Here is a 17,793-nt window from a genome sequence, read left to right as displayed (position 1 = left end):
TGTTATCAAACAAAATTTGACTCCGAGCCACATAAGGAAATATTAGGGCACATGGTGAAAAAGGATAAAAATGTTAAAATTGAGGCATTGCCAGACTGGGAGTCAATTTAGGTCAGCAAGCACAGGGGTGATAGGTGAACAGAACTTTGTGCAAGTCAAGATACGGATAACAGGGTTTTGGATGAGCTCAAGTTTATGTGGAATGGTCGACTGGAATCTGGCCAGCCGACTAGACAGGAGTCAGCTGGTAAAGAAGCAGTTGGAATCCTGGGAGAGGTAGGAGAAAAGGAAAATAGAGAGAGAGAGATACACACACACACAAAGTGGAAAGAGGTGCAGATCTTGGGTGATTGGGGACTAGAGACTGGAGAATGGGGGACAGAGATGGAGATTGGGGGTCAGAGATGGAGAATGGGGGTCAGAGATGGAGAATGGGGGTCAGACATGGAGAATGGGGGTCAGACATGGAGACTTGTGGGGAGAGAAGAAGAATAGGGAATGGGAGTCAGGAAGTTAGAGCTCTGGTGGATGGGAGTAAAGGAGACTGGGCACTGGGGTCAGGATGATTAATGCTCGACGGTGCGAGGAGGGATAGGGAATGGGGTTGGCGGAAGGCATGAGATTGGGGAAAGGGGTGAGGCCCAGCATTTCCTGCAGGGCTGGGAGCAGCAGCAACAATGCTGTGCATGGAAGCAGTGCCAAGACAGCAGCAGCCAGTAAAAGGGAGAGCGAAACCTGGAGAGTTTAGTGTGTAAACTTAATACCTAATGGCACAGTTCTAAAGAGCGTGCAGGAACAGAGGGACCTGGGGGGTGTATGTGCAACAGACTTTGAAGGTGGCAGGACATATTGAGAGAGTGGTTGGTAAAGCATATGGGATCTTGGGCTTCATAAATAGAGGCATTGAGTACAAAAGCAGGGAAGTTATGCTGAACCTTTATAAAGGTCTGGTTAGGCCCCAACTGGAGTATTGCATCCAGTTCTGGTCACCACACTTTAGGAAGGATGTGAGGGTGCTTGACAGGATGCAGAGGAGATTTACCAGAATGATTCCAGGGATGGGGGATTTTAACTACAAGGTTAAGTTGGAAAAACTGGGGTTGTTCTCCTTAGAGCAAAGAAGATTAAGGGGAGATTTAATAGAAATGTACAAGATTATGACAGGCTTAGATAATTTAGACAAGGAAAAACTGTTCCCCATTAACTACTGGTACAAGGAATAGGAACACAGATTGAAAGTTTGGGCAAAAGATGTGAATGTGAGGAAGAACTTTTTTTTACACAGCAGGTGGTAATGACCTGGAACTCGCTGCCCACAAGGGTGGTGGAAGCGGAGATGATCAGTGATTTCAGGAGGAAGTTGGATGGCCACTTAAAGGACTGCAAGGATCGAGGGAGGGGGAGTGGGACTGACCGAATAGCTCCGTGCAGAGTCATCATGGACTTGATGGGTCGAGTGGCTTCCTTCTGTGCCGTAAATGAGTCTATGACTAAACAGTGAAAGATTGCTTCCAGTATTAGGCAAATGGAGAAGAAGGGGATGGAGACTGAGGATTTTCACTGGAAGAAACAAGGGGGAGGAAAAGAAAGCCTTTTGCACTGAGGGTTATTAGATTGTGAGATGCTTCACTATAAGTGGTCATTGAGGCAGAGACTAGAGGGGAATAAGTTAAATATCTGAAAAAGGAAAAATATAACAGGATGTGGGGGGGGAATGGGGTCACAGGAGAGACAGCACCAGCAGTGAGAGCCCAATGGCCTCCTCCTGTGCTGAAATTTCTATCATTCCATGAAAACTCTCCTTTATTGAGTCAAAGCTTGGGGAGTGGCTTAGAACTGTTGGTGCTGAGCTGAATTTGGACAATGTGCCCTGTGAGAAGTGCCCCAAACACGAAAGCTACTGCCCTTTCTGTAATTTCTCAGTTGCGTTCAGATTACTCTGTGTCACCCAGTTTTAACACATGAAGTCCAAGCAGAGATTGGATCTGACTGCGGCTCCCAGTTCCCAGTCATTAACTTCACACAGAACCCGAGTACAAATCAGAGTCCAAGGAGATCAGGGGAGAGATCGAGCCTGTTAAAAGTGGCATCGACTGGGAAGCCTGATCACCTTGTGCAGTGTATGAACTGTAATTATAGTGTGAATATCAGTAGGCTATAGGATTGCTACTAGTTCTTCTTCTCTGGCCTCCTTGTCTCGGGACACAATGGGTAAGCGCCTGGAGGTGGTCAGTGGTTTGTGAAGCAGCGCCTGGAGTGGCTATAAAGGCCAATTCTAGAGTGACAGACTCTTCCACACGTGCTACAGATAAAGTTGTTTGTCGGGGCTGTTACACAGTTGGCTCTCTCCTTGCGCCTCTGTCTTTTTTCCTGCCAACTACTAAGTCTCTTCGATTTGCCACTCTTTAGCCCCGTCTTTATGGCTGCCCGCCAGCTCTGGCGATCGCTGGCAACTGACTCCCACGACTTGTGATCAATGTCACAGGACTTCATGTCGCGTTTGCAGACGTCTTTAAAGCGGAGACATGGACGGCCGGTGGGTCTGATACCAGTGATGAGCTCGCTGTACAATGTGTCCTTGGGGATCCTACCATCTTCCATGCGGCTCACATGGCCAAGCCATCTCAAGCGCCGCTGACTCAGTAGTGTGTATAAGCTGGGGATGCTGGCCGCCTCGAGGACTTCTGTGTTGGAGATACGGTCCTGCCACCTGATGCCAAGGATTCTCCGGAGGCAGCGAAGATGGAATGAATTGAGACGTCGCTCTTGGCTGACATACATTGTCCAGGCCTCGCTGCCGTAGAGCAAGGTACTGAAGACACAGGCTTGATACACTTGGACTTTTATGTTCCGTGTCAGTGTGCCATTTTCCCACACTCTCTTGGCCAGTCTGGACATAGCAGCGGACGCCTTTCCCATGCACTTGTTGATTTCTGCATCGAGAGACAGGTTACTGGTGATAGTTGTGCCTAAGTAGGTGAACTCTTGAACCACTTCCAGAGCGTGGTCCCCAATATTGATGGATGGAGCATTTCTGACGTCCTGTCCCATGATGTTCGTTTTCTTGAGGCTGATGGTTAGGCCAAATTTGTTGCAGGCAGCCGCAATCCTGTCGATGAGACTCTGCAGGCACTCTTCAGTGTGAGATGTTAATGCAGCATCGTCAGCAAAGAGGAGTTCCCTGATGAGGACTTTCAGTGCTTTGGTCTTCGCTCTTAGACGGGCAAGGTTGAACAACCTGCCACCAGATCTTGTGTGGAGGAAAATTCCTTCTTCTGAAGACTTGAACGCATGTGAGGTCAGCAGTGAGAAGAAGATCCCAAACTGTGTAGGTGCGAGAACACAGCCCTGTTTCACGCCATTCAGGATAGGAAAGGGGTCTGATGAGGCACCGCTATGCTGAATTGTGCCTTTCATATTGTCATGGAATGAGGTGATGATACTTAGTAGCTTTGGTGGACATCCGATCTTTTCTGGTTGTCTGAAGAGACCACGTCTGCTGACGAGGTCAAAGACTTTGGTGAGATCAATGAAAGCAATGTAGAGGGGCATCTGTTGTTCTCGGCATTTCTCCTGTAGCTGGCGAAGGGAGAACAACATGTCAATGGTGGATCTCTCTGCTCGAAAGCCACACTGTGCCTCAGGGTAGACACGCTCAGCCAGCTTCTGGAGTCTGTTTAAAGCAACATGAGCGAAGACTTTCCCCACTATGCTGAGCAGGGAGATTCCACGGTAGTTGTTGCAGTCACCGCGGTCACCTTTGTTTTTATAGAGGGTGATGATATTGGCATCACGCATGTCCTGAGGTACTGCTCCTCCTTCATCCCAGCACAGGCAAAGCAGTTCGTAGAGTACTGAAAATATAGCAGGCTTGGCACTCTTGATTATTTCAGGGGTAATACCGTCCTTCCCAGGGGCTTTTCCGCTGGCTAGAGAATCAATGGCATCACTGAGTTCCGATTTTGTTGGCTGTACATCCAGCTCATCCATGACTGGTAGAGGCTGGGCTGCATTGAGGGCAGTCTCAGTGACAACATTTTCCCTGGAGTTACAGGTAGGATATTGGTGTGATACCTATTATTAACAATTCTTTCTTTCTTTTGGGCCTCCTTATCTCGAGAGACAATGGATACGCGCCTGGAGGTGGTCAGTGGTTTGTGAAGCAGCGCCTGGAGTGGCTATAAAGGCCAATTCTGGAGTGACAGGCTCTTCCACAGGTGCTGCAGAGAAATTTGTTTGTTGGGGCTGTTGCACAGTTGGCTCTCCCCTTGCGCCTCTGTCTTTTTTCCTGCCAACTACTAAGTCTCTTCGACTCGCCACAATTTAGCCCTGTCTTTATGGCTGCCCGCCAGCTCTGGCGAATGCTGGCAACTGACTCCCACGACTTGTGATCAATGTCACACGATTTCATGTCGCGTTTGCAGACGTCTTTATAACGGAGACATGGACGGCCGGTGGGTCTGATACCAGTGGCGAGCTCGCTGTACAATGTGTCTTTGGGGATCCTGCCATCTTCCATGCGGCTCACATGGCCAAGCCATCTCAAGCGCCGCTGACTCAGTAGTGTGTATAAGCTGGGGGTGTTGGCCGCTTCAAGGACTTCTTGACAATGCATTAACAATGCATTATTATATTACTATTGGTCATGCAGGGAACCTGATTACCAGTAGTAATTGGTGTAATTTCAGTGAGCTGCTATTAGTTACTGGTGGAATCAGAGTTTCTCCCTTCTCCGGGATTCACCACCACCCCCCCAACCCCCTCCACACCACTGTGAATTCCTCCCCCACCCACCATCTTCCTCCTTCACCTGCTCATAGGTGGCCTTCTGGCTACTTCTTGCAGAGCAGCTGCTGGTATAACACCACAGGCAAAGATACACAACTATGGGGCACCCAACTTTTATATGGTAAAAGCAGTAAGATTTTCAAGTGTCATGTGATCAGGCGTCACGTGATCACACCTCCAATTAGAGTTGGCAACCCTAACTTGGGAGAAAAGATTATCTATAAACTACAGTACCTGTGTAAAGCTAATTATTCTCCTAACTCTAACATTGCTAAACAAGGTGCCAAAGGAAAGCTCAAATTTTACTGTTATTTATGAGTCAGGGAACTTAAAGTGAATACAGTCCTGCAACTCTGATTCCATGGCACTGTCTGAAAAACAGCAAGGGAGTTTTCATCGTGTTCTGGCTAACATTTATCACTATAGCTGCACTACCAAAAACAGAGTAACTGTTCTTTATTTCACCGCAGTTTGTAAGACCTTGCTTTGGCAAATTGGCTGCCATGTTTTCCTACAGAACAGTCACTACACTTCATAAATGATTCATTGGCTATCCAGTATTTTAGGATGTCCTGGGAATGTGAAAGGCGTTTTATAAATGTAATTAATTTCTCCTTTATAGCTATTCTGATTTTCTTTGTCTACGCACCTTCAAAGAACATCACTGACAGCACCTTCCGAACCCGTGACCGCCACCACCAAGAAGATCAAGGCAGCAGGCACATGAGAACACCACCACCTGCAAGCTCCCCTTTGAGTCACACACCATCCTGACTTGGAAATATATTGCCGTCCCTTCATCATTGTTGGGTCAAATTCCTGGAACTCCCTACCTAACAGCAGTGTAGGTGTACCTTCACCACAAGGACTGCAGCAGTAAGGGCAATTAGGCATTGGCAATAAATGCTGGTCTTGCCAGCAACACCCTCATTCCATGAACAATAAATCTTGGCAAGTAATCCAAGACAAGGTACCAGAAAATAAAGAAATGATTGTTTATACTTCAAAGGAAATTTTAACAGTAAATTATATGTAAAGACACAGTAAATGGTTGTTTTTCAGACTGGAGGATGGTAGGTACACAGTGGTATTCCCCAAGGGTCAGTGCTAGGACCACTGCTTTATTTTGCTATATATCAATGATTTGGATCTTGGAATATAAAGTAGAATTTAAAAATTTGATGATGCCACCAAACTTGGAGGTGAGGCAAACAGTGAGGAAGGTATGAACTGCCTGCAACAGGACATAGATGGGCTAGCAGAATTGGCAGACAAGTGGCACGTGAAATTTAATATAGAAATGTGTGAGGTAACGCATTTTGACAGAAGAGATCGGGTGAGGCAAGATAGACTTAATGGCACAGTTCTAAAGAGTGTGCAGGAGCAGAGGGACTTGGGGGTGCATGCGCATCGATCTTTGAAGGTGGCAGGACGTATTGGCAGAGTGGTTAGTAAAGCATATGGGATCTTGGGCTTCATAAATAGAGGGATTGAGTGCAAAAGCAAGGAAGTTATGCTGAACATTTATAAAGCTCTGGCTAGGCCTGAACTAGAGTATTGTGTCCAGTTCCGGTTACCATGCTTTAGAAAGGATGCGAGGGTCCTCGAGAGGGTGCAGACAAGATTTACCAGAATGGTTCCAGGGCTGGGAGATTTTGGTTACAAGGTTAGGTTGGAAAAGCTGGGGTTGTTCTTCCTGGAGCAAAGAAGATTGAGGTGTACAATATTATGACAGGTTTAAGATAAGTTAGACAAGAAAAAAACTATTCCTATTAACTGATGGTACAAGGACTAGGGGACACAGATTGAAGGTTTTGGGCAAGAGATGCAGGGGGAATGTGAGGAAGAACTTTTTTACACAGCGAGTGGTAATGACCTGGAACTCACTGCCCAAAAGGGTGGTGGAAGTGGAGACGATCAATGACTTCAAGTGGAAATTGGATGGGCACTTGAGGGCAATAAACTTATAGGACTACAGGGATCGAGTGGGACTGACTGGATTGCTCTGCGACGAACCGGCATGGACTCGATGGGCCAAATGGCCTCCTTCCATGACATAAATGACGCTATGTCTCTATTACTAAACAGCAGCAGATTGATTACCTGAATACTGCTCCAATTCCTTTAGTTTCTCTTCATTTACATCTGTAGCGATTACCTTAGCACCTTCCTTTCCAAAGGCCTCAAAATTAAAAAGAGAAAATTGGCATGTCATTATGTGAGTTTTACATGAATTAAAGGTTACTTTGTATTCTATCTGATGTTGTTCTCAATTCAAAAGCAATTTTTAAAAATGTATGAATGTGACTTTCAAAGGCAACAGCTTTACAATTTGATTCATGTTCTTATTTAATGGACATCATGTGTCATTAAGAATACATTATATTGATCTCAGCATGGGTATTAAAATCCAAAATGAACAAGACAACTTCCAACATTGTGCAAATTCAAACTGAAAACTTACAATTGCACATGCCTGCCCAATGCCTTGTGCTGCTGCTGAGAGTACGATCACTTTTCCATCAAGTCGACCCATCTCACTGGCTAAAGAAAACAAGAAATTATATACAGAGAAAAACTTTTCTTCTTGCCAATAGAATGGGCATTTCTTTGTACAACAGTGCATTCTGTAAAAGTGAATGCCTGGCCATTGCCCAAAACATGTCATCTTAAAATGTATACCCTCCTGCACGTGCACTCCTCCGGGGGTTGAATATTTCACATTTCTACCATGCTCTGTATGAAGAAGTTACATCATAACTGTGTTTTCAGTTTTTTTGTTCAAGTTTGAATCCATATCCCTTTTCCCTATACTCCATATTAATACTGAACATCTTACTGGGATCCAGTGATCCAGTTTATCTGTCCCCTTTGGGATCTTAAATACCTCTATGCCATCATTTTTCCATTGTAAATATTCCGAGTACTCCTACTCATTTCTCATAAATGAGGTTGGGCACCTGCTCTACCAACTTGATCGACCATTTTAAAATTCCCTCCAAGGCCGGGATACAGCTGTCTCCTTTGCGATATGGTACCCAGCACTGTACATATTTAAGAAAGAAGAAATTGCTTTATACATCGCCTTTCACAACCTCAAGACAATCCAAACCACAGTCGATGAAGTACTTCTGGACTGTAGTCTCTCTTATAATGTAAGCAACAGTGCTTTTTACAAACATCATATTCTAGAACAACAGCATAATTATTTCATGCCTTTAACATAATAAATTATCCCAAGGTGCTCCACAGTCATTATAAAACGAAATATAATACTGAGTCACATAGAGAGATCTTAGGGCAGGTGACCAAAAGCTTGGTCAAAGAGGTAGGTTGTAAGGAGTGTCTTAAAGGAGGAGAGAGAGTTAAAGAGGCTGAAAGGTGTAGAGAGGGTATTCCAGAGCTAAGAGTCCAGGCAGCTAAAGGCACGGCCACCAATGGTAGAGCGATTAAAATCAGGGATGCTTAACAGGCCAGAATTAGAAGCGTGCAGAGATCTGGGAGGGTTTTGGGGCTTGTAGATCCAGTCAAAACACATACAGTAAAAACATATAAGAACTTAATTGAAACAAAGGGCTAGTTACACATAATTATACAGTGTGTCGAAACATAGAGGGATTGGGTAGAAAGGGGAACAGCAAAGATGCTAGCAGACCCAGTGTCCTTGCACGTACCAGATAAAGGTGTTGCTATGGACACGAGATACAATTAGACTCACAGTAGACAATGGGAAACTGTAAAGAAATGAACCAGGTTCTCACTGAGCCAAATAAGGAATTATCATAATGTCATTATACCAGACCCCTATGAGTAAGTAAGAGGGGAGGGTCTTGGAAATAAGATTTAACTCCTGACTGAAACTGGGGAAGGCACGAGAACCCCGGGGAAGAACACTCGAGAAGATACCCTGAGCCAAGGGCTCAGAGAACAGAAGAGCAGCCGCAGACTGATCACCTCGTGTCTTGACGGGTAGTATACTGTACAAGTAGTGAGTGCTTGTATTTGATAATTTACTGTGTGAATAAAATATTGATATACCTTTCACCAATCAGCATCTGTAGATTCTTTAAGAGTAAGTGCAGATTAGGCACAACAGGCTGGAGGAGATTACAGAGATAGGGAGGGGTAAGGCCATGGAGGAATTTGAAAACAAGGATGAGAATTTTAAAATTGAAATGTTGCTTAACAAGAAGCCATTTATGCCATTTAGAACCGAGATGAGGAGAAATTTCTTCACTCAGAGGGTGGTAAACCTGTGGAATTCTTTACCGCAGAAGGCAGTGGAGGCCAAGTCATTAAATATATTCAAGACGGAGATAGATATATTTCTTAATGCCAAAGGGATCAAGGGATATGGGGAGAAAGCAGGAACAGGGTACTGAATTAGACAATCAGCCAAGATTTTTTTGAATGGCGGAGCAGGCCTGAAGGGCCGAATGGCATTCTCCTATTCCTATTTTCTATGTTTCTATGCTTCTAAGCCAGTTAAGGTCAGTGAACATAGGGGTGTCCATGTTCTAACTCTCGAGCAGTACATTCAAAGATCCTATTTCACTTTTCATTGCAAGTGTACGCTGTGCTGACAGTTTTAAGAGTGTTTTCCTCGAATACTGCCAGATCCTTCTCCTGTGTGGTTTCCTGTCCATTTATTTCCAATTATGCTGTACTTCTGTTGCTCGTTTCCCTTTCCTAGCATCCTAACAATGCATTTTTTTAATATTAAATGGCATTTCTCACTTTTTGGGCCCCGTGCAACTGGTCTATCTGCTTCCTTCTATTCACAACCCTATGCAATATGGTATTATCAGCAAACTTTATCCAAATCATTAATATACAACAAAAACATGAGCCAATAATTGTTGCATCCCACTAGACACCTCTTTCCATATAGATGCTACTCCCTTAATAACTAAGTCAGAGAATGCAAACTATAATCACTTAACTATTTCAAACGCTCCCCTCCTATTCCTTTGTGCTTTGTAGTTTACTTTATTAAAGTTTGTCATCCCACAATTTTTACCCCCTTCATTTTAGCAGGTAGAAAATCATATCATGCCAAGTTCAGAGGTGGAAAACCCAGCCTAAGTATATGAATTCTACTGAGTTCCCCTTGTTCAGTAACTCAGAGAACTCTAGATTTGTTAAGCACCTTTTTTAAAATGTAAAGCCAAGTGGACTATTTTTAATCACATTATGTTTCTCCTGATACTGCAAACTACATCCAAATCATTAATATACAAGAAAACAAACATTAGCCAATATTTGTGGTAGAAGCCTCTTTCACATCGGATGCCACAAATATTGGCTCATATTTGTTTTGTTGTATATTAATGATTTGGATGTAGTTTACTGATGATGCAAATAGCATAGGGTTGTGACAGGAATATACCTCGTGGCTATTCTTGCATTTGTTTCCATAAATTGGCACCATATTTGCCTCTCTCTAGTTTCTAGAAGCCAACTCGACCTGAGAGAGTCCCTGCTCTTCTATTCCTCAAGCAGAATAGTCACAAGTTCATCACTCAGCAGCTAACATACAATTGAACAATAATAAGTCAACATTTGGCTCTTGGGCTGCAAGAAGTCCTTTGGTGCTTCCAGTGTAGCTCTTTGAGCATTGGGTTGGAGTTCCTTCAGTTAAACTGGCTGACTGAGCAGCTTTTTCACACTGAGGTGAGATAGTACAGAACTAGTTTAAGTGGTGGGTGGGGAAGGCACAGAAGCAAGATCAGTATCAGGTTTAGGAACGGAAATGGGATCTCTGGAGTGGGACCATGCTTTTCTGAAGAGAAGCTGCAAATTGTTCAGCAGGCACCATCAATGTGGATAGCATTGTCTATTTTTTATTCTTTCATGGGATGTGGGCATCACTGGCAAGACCAACATTTGTTGCCCATCCCTAATTACCCTTGCAAAGGTGGTGGTGAGCTGCCTTCTTGAACAGTTGCTGTCAATGTGGTGTTTGTACACCACTAATTCCAAGTCAGAATTATAAAAGCAAAATACTGCGGATGCTGGAAATCTGAAATAAAACAAGAAATGCTGGAACCACTCAGCAGGTCTGGCAGCATCTGTGAAAAGAGAAGCAGAGTTAACGTTTCGAGTCAGTGACCCTTCATTGGACCCTTCCGATGAAGGGTCACTGACCCGAAACGCTAACTCTGCTTCTCTTTTCACAGATGCTGCCAGACCTGCTGAGTGGTTCCAGCATTTCTTGTTTTTATTCCAAGTCAGAATTAGTTGTGTTCTTAGGGGCACATTAATGGTGTCATGATTTATACTTTAGTTTGAGAGAGTGCAGGTGATAAATGTTCAAATTAATATCTTGTGTATAGTTAACATTTCTTTTTGAAGTTGGAAGCTACAATAAGCCTTCTATCTAGAACTAGGAACAGGGGGAGGTCATTTAGCTCCTCGAGCTTATTCTATCATTCAACTAGATCATGGCTGATCTGTATCTTAACTCCATCTACCTGTCCTGTTTCTGTAACCCTCAACACCATTGCCTCACAGAATTATAGCATTCTCAGTTTTGACATTTTCAATTGATCCCAGTCTCAACAGCTTTTTTGGGGGGACACAGTTCCAGATTTCCACTCCCTTTTGTGTGCTTTGTGACATCACCGAACTACCTAGATTTAACTTTAAGGCTTTGCCCCCTTTTTCTGAATTCCCCCATAAGCTGTAGCTTATATTAGCAATCGGAGAGGAGAGCAAATTAGCTCTGTTGTGAACACAAACTTTACAACTGCACTACTCAATGACCAAGATGGGAGAACTGGAACAGCAAAAGAAAGTATGAGGATGAGAGCATTATGCATTGTTACCAGAGTGGAAGCTTTTTGTAGAACGTAATGGGAAAACTATATGCTTTCTTTGCTGAGTTTTTCTTAACTCAAATCTTGCTGTCAATTCCATGCTTGCTGTGAGCCCACTGATAAGGATTTTTCAAAAGATTTTGAAGTTAATTCTTTAAAAGTTAAGGCTTTGACAATCATTTTGGAAAACAGATATTCTCAGTAAATTTGATAACCAAGTCAAGACTGTGACTGTAGCTGTGAACCAGAATGCATGTACTGCTGCCTGTGCACAAAACTTTACTCCTTGGGTGATTCTGTGAAAATGCAGATCAGTGATTTTGCACCTTTCTATTCTCAGATAACAATCAATTGGAAAAGCACATTTCAGATCTGCAACTATCTTGTCACGCAGTAAAAGCAGGTTCTCAGATCTAAATAATAATGTTGAATTAAGTTGTCCAGAGGTGGCATATTTAAGTCTTGCATGGTCCAGACAAGCCTCAGCTGGTTGGACTTGTAAATACAGTGTCTGATGAAGAACCGCTCAGCATTCTGCCATTTAACCTAGGGCATGCAGATCAAGAAAACCCTGATGTCTGTTATTCAGCAAACTATCATTACAGAAGCTACTGCCATCATTACTGATGGTGTACCAGCACTGTTAGGATCAGAAATGGAATTAACTGGACTTTGTAAAGCTGATGACAGCTTTCTTGAATTCTGGAAATTTGGTTGCTTCATTCATCGGTACATCTGAATTTGTTTTAAGAGATAGTTTTGGAAAGTGTAAACGGGTGTTGAAACTTATAGACTGAAGAATTCAATAACGGAAATCTCTCCTTCAGTGCACAGTATGGTGGATTTCTGGAGGACTAGTAAGCACTTGTTTTTTTTCCCAAAAACTCACCTATCAAAATAGTCATTGAAGAAAATGATAGCCTGAGCTCAGAGATCTTTGGTCTTTTTTGAATTTGGCCTCGCTAGCAGAAATGCTGCTGCATCTAAACAAACAAAATCCAGAACTACAAGTAAAGTTGAAATTGTTAATGAAAGTCATGCAAAAATGTATTTCTCTTTGTAAACCATCTTACACTGCCTCATTTTCAGAGTACTGGGCCTGATGTTTCCCAATCCATAATTAAGGTCTATTTAGTGCTGAGGCAGTTTGTTTGTTTGAAATCTGCATTGGTTCCCAAAGCAGCACCTTTCAAAATAAATGTACAGATCTGTTCTTACTGATGCTCACATGTCTGGGTTGTTACATTCATGCAAAACCAAATTTTAACAGACCCCTTCTTGGCATTTCTTCACGGACAAAGATTTTTGGAAGGTTGTACTCATTGGTTGCAGGCCCACTGGTGACTAGACAGGACAATCCTCTCTGCTGTAAACTTTCTATGATTTCTATGATCCTATTGTAGAAAAATATCCAAAGGTGTAATCAGAATAAAATATTCATCAAGCCAAAGAAAGATTATTGGGAAGGGTGATCAAAAGATTGATCAAAGACATGAGTTTTAAGAGGGTCTTAAAGGAGGAAAAAGTGGAGAGAATTTAAGAGTATGGGGTCTAGAGATTGAAGGCTACGAATAATGAAGTGGGGTGGGGTGGGGGGAGATGCACAGAGGGCCTAACTCAGAGGAATAGACAGCGTGGGGATTTATACAGCTGCAGGAAGTTACAAAGATAGGGCAAGATAAGGCCGTAATAGGGATTTAAACACAAGAATGAGAATTTTAAATTAACCCACAGCAATGTGGCTGACTCAACTGCCCTCCGAAATGGCCTAGCAAGACACACATTCGGTTGTATAAAACTACTACAAACAAGTCGAATAATAATAAAAATGGATGGCGTTCCCACCAACGACCTAGGCACTGGATACGACAAAGGCACACGCTGCCCAGTCTAACCTGCAAAATCCTCCTCACCAACATCTGGGGACTTGTGCCAAAATTGGGAGAGCTGTCCCACAGACTAGTCAAGCAACAGCCTTACATAGTCATACTCACTGAATTATACCTTACAATGTCCCAGACTCCTCCATCACCATCTCTGGGTATGTCCTGTCACACCAGCAGGACAGACCCACCAGAGGTAGCAGCACTGTGGTAGATAGTTGGGTGGGAGTGGCCCTGGGAATCCTCAACATTGACTCTACACTCCATGAAGTCTCATGGTATCACATCAATCATGGACAAGGAAACCTCCTGTTGATTACCACCTACCACCCTCCCTCAATGAATCAGTACTCCTCCATGTTGAATACCACTTGGAAGAAACACTGAGGGTAGGAAAGGAACAGAATGTACTCCGGGGGGACTTCAATGTCATTCATTTTTTTATTTATTTCCAAAATATACTTTATGCATAAAAATCTGTAAAAATTACATTCCCAAACAGTTTAAAACAGCATCAAGTCAAAAAATACAAACAGTGCAAAGGTGATCAGTTACCTTCTATACAATCATGAGTTGCCTCACAACTCTTCCATTTCATTGTCATGCCAATTACATTTTTACATTTACAGCACACAAAATTTTCCCGATACAGTTCGAGGGGTTTCCCATGATTCCAGCCCCTCGGTTCAGCTTGGTGGGGGGACCTTACACTGTGGTCTTTCCCCATTGAGCCTTTGCTGCGGCTGCCCCAAGCTTTAGTGCATCCCTCAGCACGTAGTCCTGGACCTTGGAATGTGCCAGTCTGCAACATTCGGTCGTGGACAACTCTTTGCGCTGGAAGACCAGCAAGTTTCGGGCAGACCAAAGGGCGTCTTTCACCAAATTGATAGTCCTCCAGCAGCAGTTGATGTTTGACTCGGTGTGTGTCCCTGGGAACAGCCCATAGAGCACAGACTCCTGTGTTACAGAGCTGCTTGGGATGAACTTCGACAAAAACCACTGCAAAGACACATTCCAGGAGGAGGTGGGCAACCGTCTCTTCCCTACCACAGCCACCACAGGGACATTGCGCGGAGGGGGCGAGACTTCGGGCGTGCATGAAGGATCTGACGGGGAGGGCCCTTCTCACCACCAGTCAAGCTACATCTTGGTGCTTGTTTGAAAGTCCTGGTGATGAGACATTCCGCCAAATGACTTTGACGGTCTGCTAGGGGAACCATCCGACAGGATCCACCATCTCCTTTTCCCGTAGGGCCTTGAGGACGTTCCATGCAGACCACTGCCTTATGGATGGGTGGTCAAAGGTGTTTTCCTGCAGAAACTGCTCCACGAAGGATAGGTGGTATGGCACGGTCCAACTGCATGGAGCGTTCCGCGGCAATGTGACCAGGCCCATCCTTCGCAACACCGGGGACAGATAGAACCTCAGCACGTAGCGACACTTGGAGTTTGCGTACTGGAGATCTACACACAGCTTGATGCAGCCGCACACCAAGGTGGTCATCAGGATGAGGGCCACGTTGGGTACATTTTTCCCGCCCTTGTCCAGAGATTTGAACATCGTGTCCCTCCGGACCCGGTCCATTTTAGATCCCCAGATGAAGCGGAAAATGGCTCGGGTGACCGCCACAGCGCAGGAGTGGGGTATGGGCCAGACCTGTGCCACGTACAGCAACAACGTGAGTGGCTCGGTAGGATCACTATGATGATAAGGATAGAGCTTGTGACGGGGATCGAAGATGATGGTTTCTGTTAACACTTTCCTGTCATGCCGGTTTCCACCAGGCCTTTTCCATTGTGATTAATTAAACTTATCTATTTATTTTATATACTTCTAATTCATTAGCAAAACCAGCTTTTTAATCTCCTTTCCCACTGAATACCCACAGCAACATGACATTGCTGCCTAACGTCACTGCACTGCTATATTTCCCAAAACAGAAGGAACATTTCTTGCAGCTTCTACCATCTGGCAGCAACAATTCTTCTCCCATTATTGGCTGCTCCTCACCTGTACTCTTACTCACTTAGAGTTACCTGCTGAAGCCCCTGGATGTGTGTAGCTGTATTGCACATCATGCAAATTAGCTGAACCCACAAATACAGCTCCATTCAGCATTATTCAAATTGTACACATATGCAAACTTATGCTGGGCACAGGAACGATATCAAAATCAGCCCCAAGACATCTTGGATTTATTAATTCCTGTAGCCTGCAATTATGGGAAATGTAAGAAAGACAGAACATGAATTTATGCTTCATTTCACCTACAAGACAACCCAAAGCAATTTATATTGAATGAATTATTTGTGCAGTCAGTCGTTATGTGGTCAATAAAGCAGTCAGTTTGCACAGAACAAGTTCCCAGAAAGAATAACCAGCCAGTTTTTGAAGAAATCTTTTGAACAAATTCCCTTCCTACACTGATTGAATCCTCTTCCCCAGTTGTGGCTGAACACTGAGGGGCCATCAGATTAAGAACATAAGAAATAGGAGCAGGAGTAGGCCATTCAGCCCCTCAAGCCTGCCCTGCCAGTCAATAAGATCATGGCTGATCTGCCCCAGACCTCAACTCCTCTTTCGTGCCAGCTCCTCATAGCCCTCAACTCCCCGATATTTCAAAAATCTACCTACCTCCTCTTTAAATACTTTGTGATCGAGCCTCCACAACTTGGGCGGCACAGTGGCTCAGTGGTTAGCATAGCAGCCTCACAGCTCCAGCGACCCAGGTTCAATTCTGGGTACTGCCTGACTGCGTGGGTTTTCGCCGGGTGCTCCGGTTTCCTCCTGCAGCCAAAGACTTGCAGGTTGATAGGTAAATTGGCCATTATAAATTGCCCCTAGTATAGGTAGGTGTTAGGGGAAGGTGGGGATGTGGTAGGAATATGGGATTAGTATAAATGGGTGGTTGATGGTCGGCACAGACTCGGTGGGCCGAAGGGCCTGTTTCAGTGCTGTATCTCTGAATAAAAAATAAATAAATAAACTCTCTGGGGTCGAGAATTCCAGACATTCACTACCCTCTGAGAGAAGAGAGAAGAAATTCCTTCGCATCTTAGTTTTAAATGAGCATCCCGTTATTCTGTAACTATGTCCCCTAGTCCGAGATTTCCCCATGAGTGGAAACATCTTAACATCTACCCGGTCAAGCCCCTTCAGAATCTTGTATGTTTCAATAAGATCACCCCTCATTCTTCTAAACTCTAATGAATAAAGGCCTAACCTGTTTAGCCATTCTTGATGAAAGGTCACAAAGCTGAAACGTTAACTCTTTCTCTCTCCACAGATGCTACTAGATTTGCTGGATATTTCCAGCACTTTCTGTTTTTATTTCATATTCAGCATCTGCAGTATTTTGCTTTTGTGTTGTTTGTTGTAGCATAAACTGGGTTTGCATTTGCTTGAGAATTGAATGCTTATCTAATCAAAGTATTTCGAATGATAAAGTGATTTGATAGTCTCCCTGCATCAATCCTATTTCCCTTGGTGAGACAAGTCAGAACAAGGGGGCATAATCTTAATTTTAGAGCTAGGCTGTTCAAACGTGAAATCAGCAAGCATTTCTTCACACAAAGGGTAGCAGAAATCTAGAACTTCCCCCCAAGGCTGAGGCCGCTGGGATCAACTGAAGCTTTCAAAATTGAGATCAATAGATTTTTATTTGGTAAAAGCATCAAGGGATATGTGTCAAACGTGGGTAAATGGGGTTGAGGTACAGATCATCCATGCTCTAACTAATGATGGAACAGGCTTGAAGGGCTGAATGGCCTACTCCAGCTCTTTAGGTGTCAAAATAGATTGAGAACCACCTCAAATACTGAAGCTAGAGAGTTGTCTAACTCACAGATTTCAATTACAAGAGGAGCACTAAGAAGCAGCATAAGATTAGGTAGTACAGCAGTACACACATAGGCCATTAGGAAGGCAATCTTGGCAATTTATGAGAATAAGAAACACATACTATTTTGGGAACAAATTAAGGTGGCACTGGAATCATGCACATAGAGAGTTTAATTTGTCTGTCTCAGGGAAATATACAGCTGAGTCTTCAATTAGGTGTTCCCAGTGCAAACTGGTCAGGAAGTGGCTGATTTTGTTGCATATTAATGTAACCTTCAGCCACCTAGACCCAAGCTCTGGCACACCCTCCCTAAACATCTCTCATCCTTTAAGTCACTCGTCATGAAGACCCCCACCTGCCAAGAATGAGGCATATTAATTTCACCATATGAACATTAATTTTAAACTGTTGCTGGAGTGTTGTTAAAGAGATCATCAGACCTTTGACTGGAGGACATTTGCA

The 17,793-nt window shown here is 43.8% G+C and overlaps 1 protein-coding gene across 5 annotated transcripts in view; it reads right to left on the bottom strand.

Annotated features, from left to right (window-relative positions):
- Nucleotides 1-17,793, bottom strand: part of bdh2 (3-hydroxybutyrate dehydrogenase, type 2) — a 98,583-nt gene that overhangs the window by 76,183 nt on the left and 4,607 nt on the right. For 4 of the 5 annotated variants that reach the window (XM_068047321.1, XM_068047329.1, XM_068047292.1 and 1 more), the window contains exons 2-3: nt 7,253-7,332; nt 6,892-6,970 (exon numbers count right to left, since the gene is read on the bottom strand). In XM_068047321.1, coding sequence (XP_067903422.1) covers nt 6,892-6,970; nt 7,253-7,324 — 151 coding nt within the window. In that variant the 5' untranslated portion in view covers nt 7,325-7,332. The remainder of the gene's footprint in view (nt 1-6,891; nt 6,971-7,252; nt 7,333-17,793) is intronic. The other variant, XM_068047301.1, reaches the window with a different exon arrangement.

This window comes from Heterodontus francisci, chromosome 1, assembly GCF_036365525.1.
Source record: "Heterodontus francisci isolate sHetFra1 chromosome 1, sHetFra1.hap1, whole genome shotgun sequence".
NCBI classification, from domain to species: Eukaryota; Metazoa; Chordata; class Chondrichthyes; order Heterodontiformes; family Heterodontidae; genus Heterodontus; species Heterodontus francisci.
This window is presented reverse-complemented; position numbering and strand designations above follow the sequence as displayed.